The sequence below is a fragment of the Aspergillus brunneoviolaceus genome (genome assembly GCF_003184695.1).
Source record: "Aspergillus brunneoviolaceus CBS 621.78 unplaced genomic scaffold BO95scaffold_66, whole genome shotgun sequence".
In the NCBI taxonomy this organism is placed as follows: domain Eukaryota; kingdom Fungi; phylum Ascomycota; class Eurotiomycetes; order Eurotiales; family Aspergillaceae; genus Aspergillus; species Aspergillus brunneoviolaceus.
Window position 1 is genome coordinate 201604 of NW_020290796.1, and position 19239 is coordinate 220842.

Below are 19239 nucleotides of genomic sequence, written 5' to 3' on the forward strand. Positions count from 1 at the left end.
CATGGTGTAGACAAGCTAGTAAGGCAGACGCACGTTTCTAGGCCGGAGGACATCCCGGGCATCGATCGTGGAATACGTCGTCGAGGGGATAGCGAGAGTCGAGGACAGCAGGCTGAGGACTGTGGTAAGAGTGGATGAGATGTGCATCGTGAATTGTGAATTGTCTAGAAATAACAGATGCAGTGTCCTCACAAACGCAAATCGCCAGAAGATGCAGGTTTTCACAAGTGAGAAGTCGGGTGATCGTCAGGGTCCCATCTTATAAATAATCGGCCATCAACCCACAATTTCAGGTCTGCGGAGAAAAGGCCCACTAATGCAGGTCTCCGACCAGACACTGCGAATCACAGCCTGTTTCACCTCACCAACCCTGGTAGGTACCCTGGACGGAGTCACCGACAACTCAACCCTTATTCTATTAATACATATCTCATCTCCTATCTACCTAGTACACACCACACTCCTCTACTGCCGCCCCGGCCCTAACCGCCATGCCCGCAGAGGCAACCCCTGCAACTTCAGCACCGCCGGCTTGATGAAGAACACGAACGTCACCACCCCGATCACCACGCACAGGATATTCGTCGTGTAGTAGCCGTCGTGGATCACGTTGCAGGTGCCACCCCCGTGCACACACCGGTTGCGGTCGGGCTCCAGCGCACAAGAAAAGGCCTGTGTGACCAGCTCGCCCTTGAGAGCCTCGGCGCTCGGCGCCACCGTCGGCGGCACACAGGTCGCCTCCGTGAACATGTCCACCAGCTTGAGGATAAAGTACCGCGGGAACGTACCGCCCAGATTCGACACCCTGCCCGAAGATTAGCGTGGATCCACCACCAAAAGAAAAAGAAAACTTACGTGGCCAACATTGTCATGTAGGTGCCCCCGATGCTCGGGTCGGCGATGCGCGCATGGAAGGCCGACACCGCCACAAACATGACCGTGTTCATGAACGTCGAGAAGATGTGCTCGCCGATCACTGTCAACAGGTACCAGAACGGCACGGCGTCGCCCGCCGGGAAGATCATCACCGTCACCTGCGCCAGCACGGCCGCCGCCAGCCGGCCCATAAACGCCCAGCACCACAGGCGCATCGGCGTGTACTCGGTCGACCACTTGCCCGCATAGTAGCCCAGCCCGATCTCGAAAGGAAAGTCGATCAGCACGACCAGCGCCATGTTGTCCTGGCCGAAGCCCTTGTCCAGCAGCTTCAAGCTGGTCACGCCGTCGTTGGCCTGGAAGCCGATCTTGGCGATCAGATGCACCAAGATGATCGTGTGGATGTTCTTGAGCTTCAGCACGCTCCACATGCTCCGATAGACATCGCTGATGCTGTCGCGCTCGTGCGTCCGGTCCTCCTTCTTCATCAGGGCCAGCAGCGTGGTCACCACGATGTAGGCCCACCCCCAGAAGACCAGGTACGAGCCCAGCGACAGCAGACCCCCGGAGGCCGGAGCGCTGCGGAACCACCGGTTGGCAAAGTCCTCGGAGTTGAAGGCCAGGAACACCGTGTACGACAGAAAGTGGCCCGCGGTCAGGCCGACCGTCTGCGCCGTCGACGCGTAGGAGATGTTGGGCGGCGACATGAGCGTGATGGCCCAGCCGTCCACGGCGATGTCCTGCGTGGCGCAGAAGAACACCAGCAGGAACCACCAGTAGGTGAACTTCCACACGCCCGCGCCGCCGTTGGCGCCCGCCGCCTCCATCATCTCGTCGATGCGCCCGCCCAGGTAGATCATGGCCAGCCCCGCGATGACCTGCACCGGTGTGATCCAGCTCTTCCGCCGCCCAAACCGGCGGCTCCAGATGGCATCCACGATCGGACTCCACAGCAATTTGAGCGAGTAGGGGTAGGAGGCGAGCGAGAAGATGCCGATCTGGCCGTACGAGAGGTAGGGCTTCAGCAGGAAGGGCACCGACCCCGTAGCCAGGCCCATGGGGATCCCCTGGAGGAAGTAGAGCACACACAGCAGCATGAAGTTTCTCCGGTCGCTCGCGGGAAGGTTGGCAAACGAGGTGGTCGTCATGGCGGGGGTTTGCGGGGTCATGGGGGGATCGTGGTCGAGGCTGAAGCTGGGACGCGCCATGAGACGGTTGGCCCGGCCCGCAGAAGACTCAATGGAGGTTTCCCTCTTGCGCATCTCGATGGAGGAATCCATGCTCTCGCTCGCGTAGCCGTTCTGGCCCGTCGAGATGGTCAGCGATGGCTTCGAGCGACGTTTGGTGACCGTGCGGCCTTTACGCTTCATCTGGGCACGGCCACGGCGGGAGGCGAGTTGGGAAAGGAGAGGTTCGTCGTGAGTTTCGTGCGAGTCTGTGTCTGACTCGTCGTGGTCGGAGGAGAGAAGAGCGGGATCCCCGGGATGATGATCGGAGGAGGAGTGGTCTGTGTAACGAGGGTCTAGTTTATTATTAAAAGGTCCACGGTTGGCGGTGCTGCATGCTAAATGTTGAAGTTCCACCTCTGAGGAAAGCCGCGGTCGATCCGAACGAAATGGAGAGGAAGGGTCCGCAGGGGGGACATGAAGGGAAGGACTAAGGGAAGGAGAAGCAGAAGGGGAAGGGGAAGATAAAGGAGGGACTGGAACTGGGTCGCCGGCGTTGGAATGATGCATCCATTCGACGTAGTGGAGCTGGGAAAGAGAGAGAAGCGTGCGGTGGGTGCGGTGCGGTGCAAGTTCCCGATTTCTTGGAGGCAAAGAGCAAAGGCAAGCTGGCCTCAGTGGGAATTCCCCTTGTTTGGGCTTGGCTGGGTTGAAGTGGATTGGACGGGCCGATGATTGGGTGGGGAGGGGAGAGACTTTTGTTTGACGAAGGATTCACGTCAAGATTATTGATTGATTGATGCTGAGTGATCGGCTCCAGTGATGCAGATGCAGATAACAAGCTATGGGGAGGGGGATGACTAGTGGGAGTGCCAACAAGATCATAGATTAGTTTCTTTGAAGTAGTCCACGAACAACAGTCTAAATACGTATCTGGGCCACGTCTCCCGCAGGACAATCAACGTTTATTAAACCCTTCTTTGGGTTATTTATTGAATATTCCATCGAAAGTTTAGCCCGCGACCCAACCCGGTGGATCTGCCGATAACGAACCTTCACGTGACATCTCACTCCAGTTCAGTTCCTGTCAACAAACACTGCATACACCCATCCATCACCACCACCACCCCCATCTTCAAACGCACCCCAACAACAACAACAACAACAACAACAAGAAAACCCTCACAACATGTCCACCCCCTCTCTAAACACAGAAGAAGAAACCGAATCCCTCGATTCCGAAATCTCCACCATCCGCGCCGAACGTCCGTTCCCCCCTCCCTTCCCCCATCCCAAACCCCCAACTAACGCCCCTGCCAAACAGTCCAAACCCTCCACCACCGCCGCCGCATCCTAACAAACAGCCTCCTGACCTCGCGCCCCCTCCAACGCCTCGCCAAATCCCAATCCCAATCCCAATCCCAATCCCAATCCCCATCTCAAACAACAGCAACCGCCCCAAGATCCTCTCAAAAATGGACCGACCTCTCCCCGCTCCTCCACACCTCCGCCCTCCACGCCGACCTCAACCACTACCGCATCGCCTTCTCCACCACCGCCTTCCCCTTCACCGATCCCTCGCCCTCGCCCGTCCCCTCCGAGGCCAACAAGAGTCTGATAGGGTTGCGGATTGACATCTGCGCCCGGGACGGGTCGTACGTCAAGCCGTATTACATTCTGTTGCGGAAGGGGGTGTTGCACCGGTCTACGGGAAGCGACGCGGAGGAGAGGACGGGTAAGGGTGGGAGGGGGGGGAGGGTGCTGTACGTGCATCGGCACACGGTTCCCCCGGTGGTGGATGTGGGGGCGTTGGAGCGGGTGTATTTGCCGCGAGCTGGGGGGGATGCAGCCCGGGGAGAAGAAGGGGAAGGTGGGGAGCAGCTCAAGCCGTGGAAGCGCAGCCCCACGAAGAAGCAGAATCTGAAGGGCTTTCTGCGCGAGGTGCGGCGGCAGCTGGTCGTGTGGCATGTCCGTTGTGATGGGGTCCGGTATCTGCGGGAGCGGTTGGGAATCGTCAGACGGGGCGAGGGGCAAGACGCGGACGCGGACGAGGAGAACGGGGTCTGGGAGAGGGATGTGCTGGCGGAAGAGCCGAACCAGGAGTCCAAGATCGCGAGGAATGATCTGGGGATCGTCGCGTTGGGGGCCACCGCGTTGGAGGCGGTCTATGTGCGCGTCGAGTGGGTGGATGGTCGGGTCGGGCGGTTCAAGATCTCCAATGCGGGGTTGGTGGAGCGGGCGGTCGTGATGGGGGACACGGGGAGGGATAAGTTGATGGAGGCGGTCATGACGGGGGGCAATGGGAGGTTGGAGACGTTGCTGGATCGGTGGAGGAAACACGCGTCTGAGTTGAGGGGGTCTGCTGCTGCTGCTGCTGCTGCTGCTCCTGTGTCGGTTGGGGATGGTGCGTCGCAGACGGCATCGGAAGCGTGATGCTGATCGCTTCTTCTTCGTCTTCCTTTTTTTTTTTTTTTTTCTAATGTGCTGCCTCTTAGCGAGTCTTTTCCTATACCTACACACGTTCAGGCATTGGTATCTATTGTTCTGTCACAAACCAAGCAAACAAGTGCCCATGAATCTATCAGGCTGAAAAGGAGCCAGGGATATCCAAAATCAGCGCTATGCACGTGAGGGCAAGGTATATCCGCTATGATGTATGTATGTATGAGGCCGGCACCAAGTCGACTCAACAAGAACAAATGTCAAAAAGGGCGGGAATAGTAATTACAAGATATAAGGTTGGCATCCAAGGCCGAATATGACACATTAGGGGGACTGCATATATGCATGAGGAGATCCGAGAATCGGGGCAAATAAAGGAAAGGGGTATCACTAGACATCACATCATAATCAAAGCACCTGTCCCCTTCTCTTCGTCCGGGTGCACCTCCTCCTCAAGCGCTGGCAGCTCCGGTCTGCTCGGTCACACAGATGGCCGAATCGCGCGTCTCATAGTTCGGGTCGCTGAAGGATAAAGGGGGCAAGGGTCCGTACACCTTCCCGTGTTGCGTCCCCAGTTTGGTCCGCAGAATGGCCTCTTCCAGGTTCCATCGGTGTATCAACCGGGCCTTCTTTGCATCGAACGCCCGGACGACAGCCATCTCTTCCTGTTGATGGGCTTGTTGCATTTGCGCAAACTCTATAGCGTGTTTGTCGATCAGCTCGTCAAGTTCTCTTTCCATCCGGGCAATGGCCTCCTGCAATCGCAGCTCCTGCCGGTCGCGGAGCACTTTGATCTTGGCCTCGTGTAACTGATCCATCGATTTGTGGTCGTGGTACTCCTGCGCTAGCTGGGCCTTATGTTGCGCGGTGAACTTGCGGGCGGGGGTGGTCTCCGGCCCTGACCCTGCCCCTCCTGGCGACGGGGGAGGACTGGAATTATTGAAATACCCCTCCATGTGTTTGATGCGGGTCCGCGAATTCATCTTGGCCCGTTCGAACTCCCGCATCTGGTCCATCTCGATCGTCAGCTGACGTTCTTCCATCCGAGCAGCGTCGTTGATGTTCTTCACAGATGTTAGCATGACGAGTTTCGTTAGGTGGTACGAGGGCGTACCTTTTCGCGTTTCTGCGCCTCAAGATCCTTGTTCGCCGCAAGTCGTTCGGCAACAATGGACTGCTGAGTTTGGCGAAGACGCATCGTGAACGCGTCCTGGAAGAGATTGTGTCGATTCAGCTCCATCACTTGACGCTCCCGCATGAGACGCAGCTGCTCGTCGTTCTGACTCCGCTGTAGGGACTCATGATCGAACGCGGGTATCTCAATCCGCAGCACTCCGCTCCCGTCGCCGGATGATCGGGCTTCCTGCGACTCCGACGGCTTGGATTCCACCCGAACCTGCTCGATCCCCTTACTACCCTTGGCGATAGTGATTTGCGCCGCCGGAGGCAGGAACACGGCCGACGGCGACCGCTTCTTGCGAAAATGGATCTTCTCCATCGCCGACTTCAGCGTCGATTTCCGTCTTTCCTTCTTGTCGCTCGGGATCACGCTGATCATCGAATGGCGGTTGCTCGGCGGCGCCCCCGCGGCCAAATTCGTATCTATCCCCGGGATCAGTCTCCCCTCACATGAGCTATAAGAGGTCGGTCGGGTGGACAGTGAGGCGATCGAGCGAGCACTACCATTGTGGATGGGTTCGGAGGAGACAGTGAACTCGGAGAGAGACGAACCGAGGAGATCGATTGCGGTGGTCTGGTGGGACGGTGTGATATCGTATGCGGAGTTGCGATCGGTGGAGGATCTGGTGGACGAGATGATCGGTGAGGACGAGGAGAGATCCACCATCCCAGAAGCGATGGACGCGGTCAACGATGCGACCAGCTCGACCTCTGGGACGTTCAGACCCAGCTGGCGGGCCTCATCGATCAGTTTTTGCTCCTGCGCCGTTTCGGCTTCCTCAGAAGGCAGTTGGAGAACCTCCCGGCGGTAGTGAGACTCATCGATCTCTGCGTAATTAGGGTGCTCCATGATGCGATTGCAGACGAGCTCTGTTCACAGTCACCCATGGAGCTTGTATGTGTGTGTGTGTGTGTGGGAGAAGTGAAGCTGCGGAGAGGCACGGAAACAGGTGAAGGAAGAGAAGTGGTGGTGAGGGGTAGAAAAATGATATATAGAAAAATTAAACAATAACGATAAGAGACAATAAGGGGGACGGACGGAAGTTTCAGGGACACGAGTCGCCAGACGCTAAGACACTCGTCCACAGTACTAGAAGCACGGTGGACGAGATGGAGGCGCCCAAGAGCAGCATCCGACTTGCGGGGAGGGGCAAAGTAGGTTACCAAGCAAGACACTGGGTGGGAGACAGAAAGAGAGAGGGAGAGAGGAAGAGACTCTAAGGAGCACGCCGCTGGCAGAATAGGAGAACAACAAGAAAGACCGTGGATTGAATGAGGAGACAGACTATCACCTAGAAGTGGGCTAATGAGAGAGCAGATTACTCCTGCTGCTGCGGGCCAACTGTGCGAGCAAGCACCACCAGGGACTGGGAAGCCAGGACAAGCAAGCGACTGGAACCTGATTTGGGCCTCAAGTATCCGTACTGTGTAGGTGGTAGGTAGACTAAGTAGACTAACTTGCCAACTTAGCACTGAGTAGGTCGGTTCTTTTGTTTCGGTCATTCATGGGTTCCATATTATTCATTCATTCAGTCATTATTGTTACTGAGTATAATTGCGGATTGCGACCCACGACCCGCCTGACCGAATGATTCCTGATTCCTCCGGTCCATCCATAGGTCAGTCAATTCAGTAGTGGGTAAGTTGGTTGTGATCAGACCGTGCGTCCCTGCGTGCATCCGAAGTCAAAGAAAAGGAGAAAAAAAGAGAAAAGAAAATTATGATTAATCTTTGAAGCATGATCGATCGTCTGCAGTGATGCAGTCAGTGACAGTGACAGTGACAGTGCTAGGAAGGGAAGTGATTCCGGGGAAAGGAGAAGCCGTCAGAATGCTGTCACGGCAAGTCGGGAAATCGGGAATTGACTGACCTGACTGAACCTTAGTTAACTTACTCTTTGCTAGAGGGACTCAGCTGCCCGTGCCCTGGGCTGCCAGGCTGAATGAGGATTGTTGTTCAACGCCGATTGAAGGCACACCCGTAACTCGCCCATGGTCGGAAGTAACAGCCGCCCGGATTGGGCCACTGAATAGGGCATAGGGCAGGTCAATTCAGGGCAAGTTCAGGGCCAGCTGCAGATTTCTCGGCGCTACCCAGAACCGTGGTTTCAAACCCATGGCCGATGGAGTCCACCGTCAGGCACCGCCGCTTCAGATTCCCCTCGTCTGCACACCACCTGACCATCCAGGTTCCACTGCTCCAGATCTCTTAATCTCACCGTCATGGACGTTGGGGAACACTATCCAGGACAGTACTAGACTCTAACAGGGGGAGACAAATAGTGTCATGATCGTCCCAGGTTAACGGCTTCTAGAGAGCTTCTTGAGCTCCGCTTAGTGCTTTTCTAGGCAGGAGGGGATGGCACGATGTCTTAGTCTGGCTCAACCATCATTCCAGGAGTTCACCGCATCAGTTGTTTCCGCATTCTGACCTGCATGACCCCATATGTACGATCTTCGGGTTATCACACCATTAATAATATTGGATTATGAGATTACATTTTTTTGTTTTCAGAATTTATCTCAAACAAAAATTGCTATGCGGACTGTGATTCTCCGAGATAGAAAGCTACTCTCTCTCCCCCTGCTTTCCCTAACGCGATAGCATCGCCCCAGCCATTGCGTATGTCTTCTCTCTAGCATCCCACTGGACGGAGTCCGGCAACGCCCGCTTATCAAAGCCGTGCTCGCACGCTTGCATACGCACTTGCACCACCTCGCGCTCTTTGCCGGGCTCCTTGGCGAGTCTCTGGGCGAGGGTCTCCGCCTCAACCGCCAGGCTATCACACGCCGCCGTCACGATCATCACGCGATCAGGGAAGCGGTCCGGGCTCGCATAGAGCGGTGAGATCCGGGGATCCCTGGTATCAAACGCCCCGTGCGTGTAACATGCGTCGAAGAACCTCGACATGAAGAGCGGAATTGCTTTCCCGGACGTATCGGGCGGCACCTTCAGGCTGGGGTCCGTATGGATGTCCACGACCGGGTAGACCGCGATCACGGAGTGGAAGGTCTCCGGCGGGAAGAGATTCGCCGACGCCGCCAGCGCGAAGTTCCCGCCGGCGCTGAACCCGGACAGGGAGACACGGCTGAGGTCGAATCTGTCCGGTTGGCTGAGCACCCACCGCACCACATCCTCCGCGTCATTCAGCGCCGCGGGGAAGGGGTGCTCGGGCGCGAGGCGGTACTGGACATCGAGAACGGTCCGGTCGGTCTCTCGACTCATCTGCCGACAGAAGGGGTCGTCCGCGCCGTGGCGCGGGAAGATGAAGCCGCTGCCATGGAAGTTCACCAGCACCGGTGCGGGTTTGGAGGTGGAAGACGATGTGTTGCGATACAGGTGGACTTTGATCGTTCGCCCGGCGTCGCGCGACTGTATTTGCAGGACTTCATCGGGGCTGGCGTTGGGGAGTTTGCGGGCAAAGTATCGCCTGAAGAAGACGGCGAGGAGCTTGTAGTAGAGGTAGGTGAGGAAGAACATGGTGTGCGTGTCGACAAGGTCACAGCGTCCCACCGGCAAATAGGCAAGGCTTGATGATTCAAGCAATGGCTTATCTGCCAAGAGGGTGTCAGAACCTAGGTTCCAGCTGCATCGACAGGCACCAATGATACATTAAATAGGCGTGTTACGTAGTCGGTAGTTGGTGGTCGGTCCGTCTGTGCCGTGGAGCGGACGCTCCACTCGGACCGATGACGCCATCATTTTCCACCGAGGCCGATGCCAGAGTAAAATAAACCACTGCAGGATAAATGCAATTGTTTCTTTGCTAGGAGTACGAGTAGACGGCATTCTCTAGAGGCACGAGTTGAAATTGCCTTGCTAACAATACAGGGAAGAGGTGGATATACTATAATACTTGGAGAAATAACTGAGATACCTGAGATACCCTGAAAGACACCGCACTCCACCGCCAAACCTAGTAAGTTACACACTGCAAAGCATTGGACCTTCGCTATATTGCCGGGCCCCTTTTCCCCTTCTACTTCAAGCAGACAGCTACTCTTGTGCTCCCGAATTTTCGAGGTCGATTGAACTCAACTCATTTCTAGCATGCTTTGTGGTCAAGTCAGCTAGGAGCCTTATGTAGCAATGATTTTGGAAATGGTCCAATGTTTGTCAACCTGCGATAAATTCATTTAACAGACTCTAGGCCGATAGCGGCCTCCTCAATCGCATTATGTGCATTGTAGCCTTTCAATATCAATTGGTCCTACCAGTCAAGAAGTCATGCGAAAGAACGGTTGTTCAATCGTTATCTTATCGCCTCCCCTCGCCGTGCCGTCATGTCTGCTCAGGGTAAGGATTTACAATAGACGTGCTGTCCGATGCATCCCAGAATGAGACAGACATCTACTAAGTACAAGCATTCGGTATTATCCTCATCTAGCTTCTTTCAGTCTGCTCCTACCAATGAGAAGAGTAAGATACTTAGTTAAAGTCTGAGTAATATGACTCATCTGCCACAAGCCTTCTGTGCCCCATCAACCAGGCAGAAACACTTAGTCTGACGGCAACCTGGAACTAAGCAACCATCCTTGTAGATTTGCGGGGTTATTTAGACCCCGTCTGGAAGCACCCAACATCCAACATCCAACATCCTTCCTCTCCCAGCACTTCTTACCTTCCCATTATTCTCAATCTCACAGCAGCCGACTCACTAGCTACACATATCCCCCAGAACAGAACACAACAGAAAAATGAACAGCCTGCCCCCCGCGCAACGACGCCCGCGCCGCCGTCGCGGCAACCCCCGCTGCGGCCCCATGCCCCCGCGCCGCCTCTCGCCCTCCTCCTACCAGATCCCGCAGGACCTGAGTCCCTCCCTCCCCGCCATCCAGCAAACTGCCTGCCCACTATTCGCGCACATCCCCGCCGAGATCCGCAACAAGATCTACTACTACACCCTCGAGTCGTCCTCCTCCTCGTCCTCCTCCTCGTCCTCCTCCACTTCAGAAACTGCATCAACCACCTACGCCCAGCAAGCCCTCTACTACCGCCCCGGCTTCAAGGCCCCGAAACGCATCTCGACCGCCCTCCTGCAAACCTGCCAGCAGATCTACGGCGAGGCCTCGCTCCTCCCGCCGGCCATCAACCGGCACACCTTCTGGTGCCACCGCCCGCCGCCGCACGTCCGCCACGCCGCCTCCCCGGCCGACTACTTCGCGCGCATGACGCCCAAGCAGCGCGGCGCCGTGCAGGAGCTCCACTTCTTCACCCAGCAGTACTTCCTCGAGGACTCGTGGGCGCAGGTCTGGGCGTCCGTCCGGGAGAACGAGGCCTGGCAGGCGCAGATGCGCAAGGGGAAGCGGAAGCTGGAGGAGGCAAACGCAAACTCTGGCGAGAGCGGCGGGGATGACAGCCGCCCTGGCGATCGCAATCAGGAGAACGGGGTGGAAGGCCGGGGGAGCAAACGACGCGCCGGTCCAGCATTACCGTCATTGGGGCTGGAACCCGACGAGACCTCGGATGTCGGAGTCCTGGCCCCGAAGCGCTTGACCATCACGCTCAGGCATACGGATTGGTGGTTCTGGGAGCATAATGAGCCGTTGGGGATCGATCCGTTTCGGCCGGGGAGGACGAAGGCGGAGGAGATGGAGATGGGTGTTCGTGGGCAGCAGCAGCAGCAGCAGCAGCGGCGGCGGCCGTTGACGGCCTGGGAGGAGGGCAGGGTCTGGGGGAATCAGTTCAAGCTGTTGCCCAGTTTGGAGGAGTTGGTGATTGAGTTTGAGACGGTGATGCGGAAGAGGGACCAGTTGGATGCGATTGTGCAGATGGCGCGGGACTGGCGGTTTCCGTTGGTGGTTGACGAGGAGGAAAACGGGGAGAAGGTGTTTCTGGTCGCGGAGGAAGGGTCGCGGCGCGCGTATACGTGGATCGGGGCCAGGGAGGAGATCCTGCGAGATGTGGTCATGGGGGCTGCGGGCAGGGGCGGGAATGGGCGACAAGGAGGTGATGCTGGTGATGCTGCTGCGGTCAGGCCACCGCCGAGGCTGGTGCCGTTTGATGCGGAACAGGAGTTCAAGACCGCTGCTGCTGCTGCTGCTGCTGCGAGTCAGTCACAAAAAGGCGAGGGGGATGCTACTGCTGAGCAGAGTGAGCCGAAGAGCAATGGAGATTTTGATCCGGCGACGGAGGAGAAGTTCTACGTCGTCTTTCTGACGTGGCGGAGGCAGCGGATCAATTGACCTTGTGGTTTGCGAGATCTGATTTGAACATAAGGCTTGATCGGGCGACTTTTATCTGGCGGTCTATCTATGCCCCCCGGTCACGATATCACTTGAATCTCTTATGGTGTTGGTAATGTGTACTTTATTAATGAACCAAGCACATATTCAGATTCAACAGCGGGTGCAGCTCATCTATCGTTGAAATTATCCTTCTTTCAAACATTACTTAGGCATCTTAATAACATGTTGCGATACATAACTCCATAACACATGCACAGCCGTAGATGTCAGGGACCCAGCCCTGCCTGGGTCATCATGTAACCGGGAGGTCAAATGCTCCCCCCACGCCTTGGCTTGACATAGCCCAGAAGGTCCAAAAGGGGACCTTCCCTTCCGTTTCTTCACTTCCAATCAACAACCGGCACATAACACAAAAACCAGATCACAAACTCTTTTGACTTCTGCCTCAATTCGACCGCCTCACCGGTCAAACTTCTTCAGTTCCAAGTACCGCAGCGGCGGGTAGACGAGCATGGCCCACGAGCAACCGACCCAGATGCCCAGATCGGCGCCGTCGGCGCCCACCATCTTGGCGATGGGGCCGACATACCAGATCTGGTCCATGCAGACGATGGCGCCGGCCCAGCCGATGAGGAAGGCGGCCAGCGCCGCGAGGCCGAGGGGCAGCTTGGCGCGGTCGGCCCAGGCGTCCCAGTCGAAGCCGCGGGTCCGGCGGAAGATCAAATGCTCCTCGAGCGCAATTGTCAAATAGATGGTGACCCAGTAGCCCATGAGGGCGAGGAAGTTCTCGAAGATGTCGTAGAGGTGGTTGCGGCCGCCGAGGGCGCACGCGGTGTAGATGATCGTGCTGACGCAGGCGAGGGTCCAGCGCGGCAGCCGCGCCAGGTGCCGCCCCATGATCTGGAAGCCCAGCGTGGCCGAGTACGTGCCGGGGATGTTGTTGGAGATCAGGCCCAGCGCGATGATCACCCCCAGGAACTTGCCGAACCCGCCGAGCCCGTCGTAGCCGGCCAGGATCAGTGCCCCCGAGGACGTGTCGTAGGCGTCGGCCCACGCCGGGTTCGTCAGGGTGCCCGAGGCTAGGCCCACGCCCATCAGGTTCGCGAAGGTTAGGGACAGGCCCAGGCCGAAGAGAACGGACACGAAGGTCTTCCATTTGGAGGTGGTCGGTGGGAAGTAGACGAAGAAGTCGGCGCCCGCGGGAGCCCACGCGACGGAGCTCGAGAGGCACAGTGAGAAGAAGGTCAGGCGGTCCGCGCTCAGGGTCGCTGTGTTCCCGCTGGACACGATGGAGGTGTCGAACTTGGGGCCGGCGCAGCCGACGAGCACGAACATGGCGACGAGTTGTGGCGCCCAGGCCCATCTGGGATGGTCAGTATACTCCCGGGACTTTGGGGGAATGGGGAACATAAGATGGATGGGCTTACCTTTCATAGGCGTGGAATGGCTTCATACCGAATACGACGACCAGCCAGGTGATGATGGCGACAATGATGATACCAACGACAACAGTCATCTTCCCGTCGGCCACCGCAGCCAACTTTTATGATTTTAGCAATCGCTCTAGGATGCTGCCAGTAGAAGGGCCAACTCACGATCTGACCACCAACCAAACAGTCGATCATTCCATAACCAAGCATAATAATGATGTTCAACAGACAGGCGATCTTGCTGGGATAATAGCCCATGAAATATCTCGCCACGACCTGGAACGCCACCTGTCAGCGTTTTCATCGATGTGCTATAGGCCATCATCACTGACCATCGTCCGATTGCCACTTAGCGGTCCAAAGGTCGCCATGTATGCCACCCCAGCAGCCCCCAAGAAAGAGCCAAAGGTGGCACAGAGGGCAGAGTCCACAAAGCTCAGCGAATATCCCAACGGGCCGTACATACCGACGGCGACGTTGTTGGCCGTGATACTGGTCGAGAACCACAGAACGCCCATTTTGAGATAGTCGGCTGTGGTCACGGAACTATGCCGTTCCGTCTCAGGCACTCTCTCGATACCTCGCTTCTCAAGTAGCTTGTGAGTGAACCTCGAAAACATGTTGGCCTCTCCTGAGTCGGAGGAGGCAGAGAGCGAAGCTCTCATGGCCTTCTCTTCGTCCTGTATGGAAGCGGCCATGCTGAGTTCAGACTGCTTGGGGCTGGGGAGATTGGCAGAAGCCGTGAGTTGTTCCTCTCGAGCAGGGAGGTAGCGGCGAATCCCGAGAGAGCAACGGCAGTAGATAAGAAGATTAGGTCGAGAGTTGAGCTGGCCCAGCCTGCATGACGGGAGAAGGAACACGAGAAGAAAAAGGTACGGAGGATTTGGGAGGGATATGATGCCCTGCTTATAGAGCTAATGAGTTAACTATCAGCCAATCCTCTAATCAATGTAGCGACGGACATAGTCTTCCTTTTTCATCGCCAAGCCGTTTTAAGTTCAACAAGATTGTCAGTATTAATTTATCATCTTGGCAGTCTGGATTTTTTCTTGCATTTTTTTTTCTTTTCCGCCCAGAACTTTTTGTCGGCCGGGAGTCCGGGACAAGCCGCCACTCAATGCTTAGGTGGGCTTAGCAATGCTTAGCGAAATGGGCTAACAACCAACTTAACTTCGGCCTCCCGTTGCTGACCCATGGATGCTGCGTGCCATCGGCCATCTGCTCCCTGCAGGCATCGACGCCTCGTGCTTTAACCCTCTTTGCTAGCCCTGTCAGGCTGCCCGGTCTTCTAGCTTATTCCCGTTCCAGAAGTCTTCATACCACGGGTGCGGCGTGAGCAGGGGTGCAATTGTTCTTTTGTTCTGCTCTGCTGCAGGCGCGATTTAGTTCAGACGCGAAGAGGGACGCTAAGACCAAGCTGGGCCATGAGGCCGGTAGTTACTCGAAGTAGTCTGCAGTGGTGCCGCCGATGCCGTTCCAATAGCAGCTGCTGCCAGATTTGTTGAGATTAGAACTAACTCAAGTCGCATTTGTGGCCTGAGAGTAGAGAAACCTTGAAGACTACTAGGCTATCCAGGTCTTCAACAGTACACTATTGATTGGTTAGCCTGGTTGAAACCACGGTCGGAGCAGCTTCCTATCGAGTACTGTCCTCTTGGTGGAATGACACAAATGTACAGTACTGTACTGCATGTACGTACAGTACAATACCTCAGCATGTATGGAGCCAGCACGTGCCCCGCTTGACCGGGAGGTTTACCCGCCCTTCCGTCTGCTCCAGTCGCTCTCTGTCCTCTCCTTCCCCTCTACCTCTCCTTGGCCATCATTGGTCTTTCGCTCCAGTCCGTTCATTGCCACGGTCAAAAGTTATCTCCACGTTGGCAGACTAGTCGCATGCTAAAAATCATACTCCATCGCACCTTTCCCCATTGCATTAGTCGAAGTTGGCTCTAGACCGACAACCCGCATCGATACCCGGACCAACTCAAGAGACAGGAGGTTCCCCACCTATCATTCGCGTCGCAGATACCATGCCGAAGCAGTACACGGTGGCAGAGCCCAGGCTACAGCTATTTCGAATCGACTGCAGTCCTAGTCGGTCACTTGCGGGGCCTTGAAGAAAAGAACTACGAACTGCGACTTGCCACAAAACTTCCAATCAGTTTCTAGCCTCTCAAAAGTTTAGCCGGCTACCTGCAATCTTATGATTGCCGTTCCATGTTGTGGTGGAGGAGGAGGAGGAGTAGGAGGAACACGCAGCTACTCAATTTACGTCCAAATGAATCCCACTCAAGGTCGCCCGTTCTCCCACTTCTCCCATCATGACTCGTGGAAGTCGGCGGAGAAAATGGACAGGCCACTACGTATTGCAGCCCACAATCAATGAGCCTATCAAGACATGCAGCCCTTAACGAAGGACTTGCAGTGGGTATGAACCTGCACCGTGGTGCTTCTGGGAAATAATGATCGGATCGTCACGATTCATCTCCTGAGTCCTGACTTGGCCAGTAGCCTGGTGGATCTTGGGGTCTGGGTACGGAGAACCCCGACCTCTTAGGTAACACGACGATGGATGATCAGTCGACCCTACATAGGCTATGGGTTCTGATGCATCGAACAGCTGGAATACTGCATGAGTTGTGCGTGTCAGCATGCATGTCATTGTTAGTCAGTCTCCTCCACCAGCGTGCCTGATGTGCGAATTCCAAATACGGTCCCGCCAGGTCTGTTGCTGATTCAGGGGGCACCTGCGCTCAAGGCTGGCAACGACAGCCCACCGTGTCAGAAATTGATGTCCAGCAAAAATAGATCCAGTCGGCAGTTGGCCAGGGACGGCTACCTACACGCTCATCGACGCTGATTCGCCACCACTCCGGCCGTACATGCCATGCGACTTGCCAGAAGAGCGGATGAAGGATGTACTAAATAGATTGCAATCCTGCAGCGGCCAGCCAATTCTTCAGTCTGAAGTGGGTCGAACTTTGGTAAGCACCTTATATCCCTCTAGACTTGTTGCGCCTCTGTCTCCCTTTTCATAAGAAGTTACTGCCTAGCATTTCTCCCATACTGAGTACCTGACTATGCTATCCTCATAAAGCCCTCGTTGTAATGATGGCCAGTGATGGCGGTGGCTCTGCGCATGATCTGGTGGTCACCACCTGGGTAATGTACAGCATCGCAATGCTGTTGTTTGTCGTGCGATTGTATGTATCAGATGCTGACTCGGTCATTTTGGTTGCTAATTGCTAACTTGCCTTACAGATATGGACGATGGCTCAGAATGCGCTGGGTGTTTCAGGTCGAAGATTACCTTATGTTTGCGGCGGTGGTAAGTTTGCTTGCAGACTGACGGGCTTGACCTTCTGGCCCGACGCTAAGTCATTGTTCCGACTAGGCTTTCTATACAGCATTTGCCGTCACCAACATCAAGATTGCGGAGGGAGGAGGAAGCAATTTATACAAGCCTGGAGAATATGAAACCTTCACCGCCGCCGAGATCGCTGCAAGGGTCAAAGGATCCAAGATCGAGTTCGCCTCGGAAAATGTATGGTACAGTCTTCCACCATGGTACATTTGCAAATTGAGACCTAACGCAACCATGATCCAGTGCCAGCTCTGCACGATCTATTTACTGAAGGCTTGTATGCTGATGGTCTACTTCCGACTCACGTAAGTTAGACTTCCATCGACTTCGAGCCAGAGTGTGTGCCTGACAGGAATAACCACAGAAAAAATCTATGGCAAAACCGTGTGGTGACCATTTGTGCTATATATACGTTATGCGGATGGATCAGTTCAGAGCTGGTACTATTCCTCGAGTGCAGGCCTTACTTGTCCGGCTACTGGACCCTACCTCCTCCGAATGAAATCTGCTCGACTTATCGTATCTACGAGGCTGTGCAAGCGGCTATGAATATTAGCTCTGACGTTGCAATTCTCTGTGTCATGCTCCCGATGTTTGCCCGCGCGCAGATGGCGTGGAAGACCAAGCTGCCGGTCATCGTTGTCTTCTCAATGGGCATCGTGGTGGTACGTCCGACTTGAACCTTACATCGCCCGACAAACTTTTGACTGATTCTCTGACTCGTGTCCAGCTTGCTTGTGCTATTACTTCCAAATATTTCACCTTTCGGGATATCTACGACACCAGCTATCAGTTTTGGTACCTGCGAGAGGCCTCCATCGGCATGTACGTCACGAACCTGCCTTTTGTGTGGTCTCTGGCGAGATCAACGATCTCCTTCCTCAAGTCGAGCAATTATGTCGGCCAGGGCAATTACAACGACCCGAGATACGGGACAACAAATCCTCATACCAACGAGACCCGTTCCAGGCCGGGCAACGGCACGCGTTCCACTCGACATTTTGCGAGCATTTACGAATCCCGCACGGTTCGTACGGAGATACTGTCACCATCGGAGAGCGAGGAGAACATCATTGAGATGGGTGGGATGGGCCGAAGCGTGACCAAATCGGCCGGGTCATCGCAGGAGAGTGGAGATCGGGGATGGTCCCAATCGGACGGTCATGATGACCAGTTCATTCGGAAAACTACGGAGATAGTCATTCAGAAAAGCTGATCAGCTGGCTATGCTGGAGAGCATGCTTTTGATGTACCGACCGAGGCAAGCGAATGTGTTGGGGAAACTGCCGGCAATGATCAGAGCAACCGTGGCCAGCACAAGCTCGAGACTCTCGCACAGCTAACGGGGTCTCATTCAGCTGCCTATCTCCGCTACAATTCCCACCTTGACCGGTAGAACAGACTATCGCTTTGGCCAAATCCACACAGTGTTCGTTTATTCCTCCGATCATCCATGCTGCTTCGGCCCACGCCCAGTTACTACTCATGTGCACGAGGAGATTGAATAGGATGCGTCAGCTGTCCTTATGGAGTCGATTCAGTGATCAGCGGTGACTTATCCTGGAATGTCAAAATATTATAAATACTATTTGAAGTCCCACTGTCCACAGTGGTAAGGCGAAAGAGGGAGTACGTCAGCCTGCGAGAGGCTAGCTTGCACTTGGTGGGCTAGCCGAGATCGAGATTTTCCAATCTCGCACTCCGCGATTACGAGGTTGATTGGCACAGATCGAACGATGCTGACTCCTTTTATGACTTTATTATTTAATACTAAACAGGATCTCGTTATTTAATACCTCACGACAATGGCAATGGATAATCAACTCAAAGCTCTTCATAGGCTGCTTCTGCTACAGGTCATAGACCGGGTCGCACACACCACATCCGAGATCCCCCCTCCGGTGGAGTAAACCATACTTTTGCATGTGGGCTAGTGAGCTTATTCTGTCCCGGTGACGGATTCTGCCATGTGCTTAAGGTGTCTACTATGTAGTAAGCTGCCACTCTTCTATAAGTGATACAAGCTGCAATATCTCCGCTGGAGAATTTATGTTACAAGTGAACGCATGGCGCGCACTGCATCTCGACCTGCTACAAGAAGTATCGAGTCTGTGGGATTTGATAGAGATTCCCAGAATGTCTACTGCTCACTTGACTTGTGGATCTTGGAGATTCCCACTTATCTGACGCTAGCAGGTTTCAGATGTCTATAATTGCTGGGGCCTTTGCTAATCTTGTGAAAGGGAGATCGAAATACTCATAGCTTACATAGTTGATTTACTAGATATATTGGTAATATTCTCTGAGAAGGGTTGTTTCACTAACTTGATGATCAGAAGCTTCCCTTGTGGATGGAACATCATTTCTCAGATGAACTTTAGGTTTTTTTTTTTTTTTTTTTTTTTTTTTCTATGTGTTTAGATCGATCTGGGTGGAAGATATATAGACCGATGTCTATTAGTGAAAACCTCTCCGATTGCATATCCAGCAGGATTAATGTAGCCAGTTGGGTAAGCCTCCATGCTATTGACCAAGTAATGTGCGAAAGAAATTGTCTCCTCTTAATCTGTATATTCATCAAGATGGAGGTTTAT

At 54.9% G+C, this 19239-nt stretch overlaps 7 protein-coding genes across 7 annotated transcripts; 3 read left to right on the plus strand and 4 right to left on the minus strand.

The window, feature by feature from the left end:
- Positions 1-347: 347 nt before the first annotated feature.
- Positions 348-2924, minus strand: BO95DRAFT_446113 (SD08430p). The gene is made up of 2 exons (XM_025587302.1): positions 856-2924; positions 348-805 (listed from the first exon to the last, which is right to left on the minus strand). The coding sequence occupies exons 1-2, from the start codon at positions 2610-2612 to the stop codon at positions 466-468; spliced, it is 2097 nt and encodes a 698-aa protein (XP_025438888.1). The 5' UTR covers positions 2613-2924; the 3' UTR covers positions 348-465.
- Positions 2925-3098: 174 nt separating this feature from the next.
- BO95DRAFT_475953 (uncharacterized protein) lies at positions 3099-4618 on the plus strand (the record flags this gene model as incomplete). The annotated part of the gene is made up of 5 exons (XM_025589895.1): positions 3099-3307; positions 3367-3734; positions 3758-3777; positions 3800-4446; positions 4569-4618. Exons 1-5 carry the CDS (start codon positions 3232-3234, stop codon positions 4616-4618), a joined length of 1161 nt encoding a protein of 386 aa, XP_025438889.1. The 5' UTR covers positions 3099-3231.
- A 318-nt stretch (positions 4619-4936) lies between these two features.
- Positions 4937-6513, minus strand: BO95DRAFT_371001 (uncharacterized protein; the record flags this gene model as incomplete). Its single annotated transcript, XM_025582938.1, has 2 exons — positions 4937-5548; positions 5599-6513. The coding sequence occupies 2 exons, from the start codon at positions 6511-6513 to the stop codon at positions 4937-4939; spliced, it is 1527 nt and encodes a 508-aa protein (XP_025438890.1).
- Positions 6514-8150: 1637 nt separating this feature from the next.
- Positions 8151-9240, minus strand: BO95DRAFT_446115 (putative esterase/lipase). The gene has a single exon (XM_025587303.1). It carries the CDS (start codon positions 9141-9143, stop codon positions 8256-8258), a length of 888 nt encoding a protein of 295 aa, XP_025438891.1. The 5' UTR covers positions 9144-9240; the 3' UTR covers positions 8151-8255.
- Positions 9241-10261: 1021 nt separating this feature from the next.
- On the plus strand, positions 10262-12061 carry BO95DRAFT_446116 (uncharacterized protein). The gene has a single exon (XM_025587304.1). The coding sequence runs from the start codon at positions 10361-10363 to the stop codon at positions 11846-11848; it is 1488 nt and encodes a 495-aa protein (XP_025438892.1). The 5' UTR covers positions 10262-10360; the 3' UTR covers positions 11849-12061.
- Positions 12062-12310: 249 nt separating this feature from the next.
- On the minus strand, positions 12311-14025 carry BO95DRAFT_420939 (purine-cytosine permease family protein; the record flags this gene model as incomplete). The annotated part of the gene is made up of 4 exons (XM_025584548.1): positions 13614-14025; positions 13447-13557; positions 13279-13391; positions 12311-13214 (listed from the first exon to the last, which is right to left on the minus strand). Exons 1-4 carry the CDS (start codon positions 13977-13979, stop codon positions 12311-12313), a joined length of 1494 nt encoding a protein of 497 aa, XP_025438893.1. The 5' UTR covers positions 13980-14025.
- Positions 14026-16392: 2367 nt separating this feature from the next.
- On the plus strand, positions 16393-18251 carry BO95DRAFT_420940 (uncharacterized protein; the record flags this gene model as incomplete). Its single annotated transcript, XM_025584549.1, has 6 exons — positions 16393-16484; positions 16543-16609; positions 16676-16825; positions 16889-16950; positions 17010-17310; positions 17376-18251. 6 exons carry the CDS (start codon positions 16393-16395, stop codon positions 17859-17861), a joined length of 1158 nt encoding a protein of 385 aa, XP_025438894.1. The 3' UTR covers positions 17862-18251.
- Positions 18252-19239: the final 988 nt, after the last annotated feature.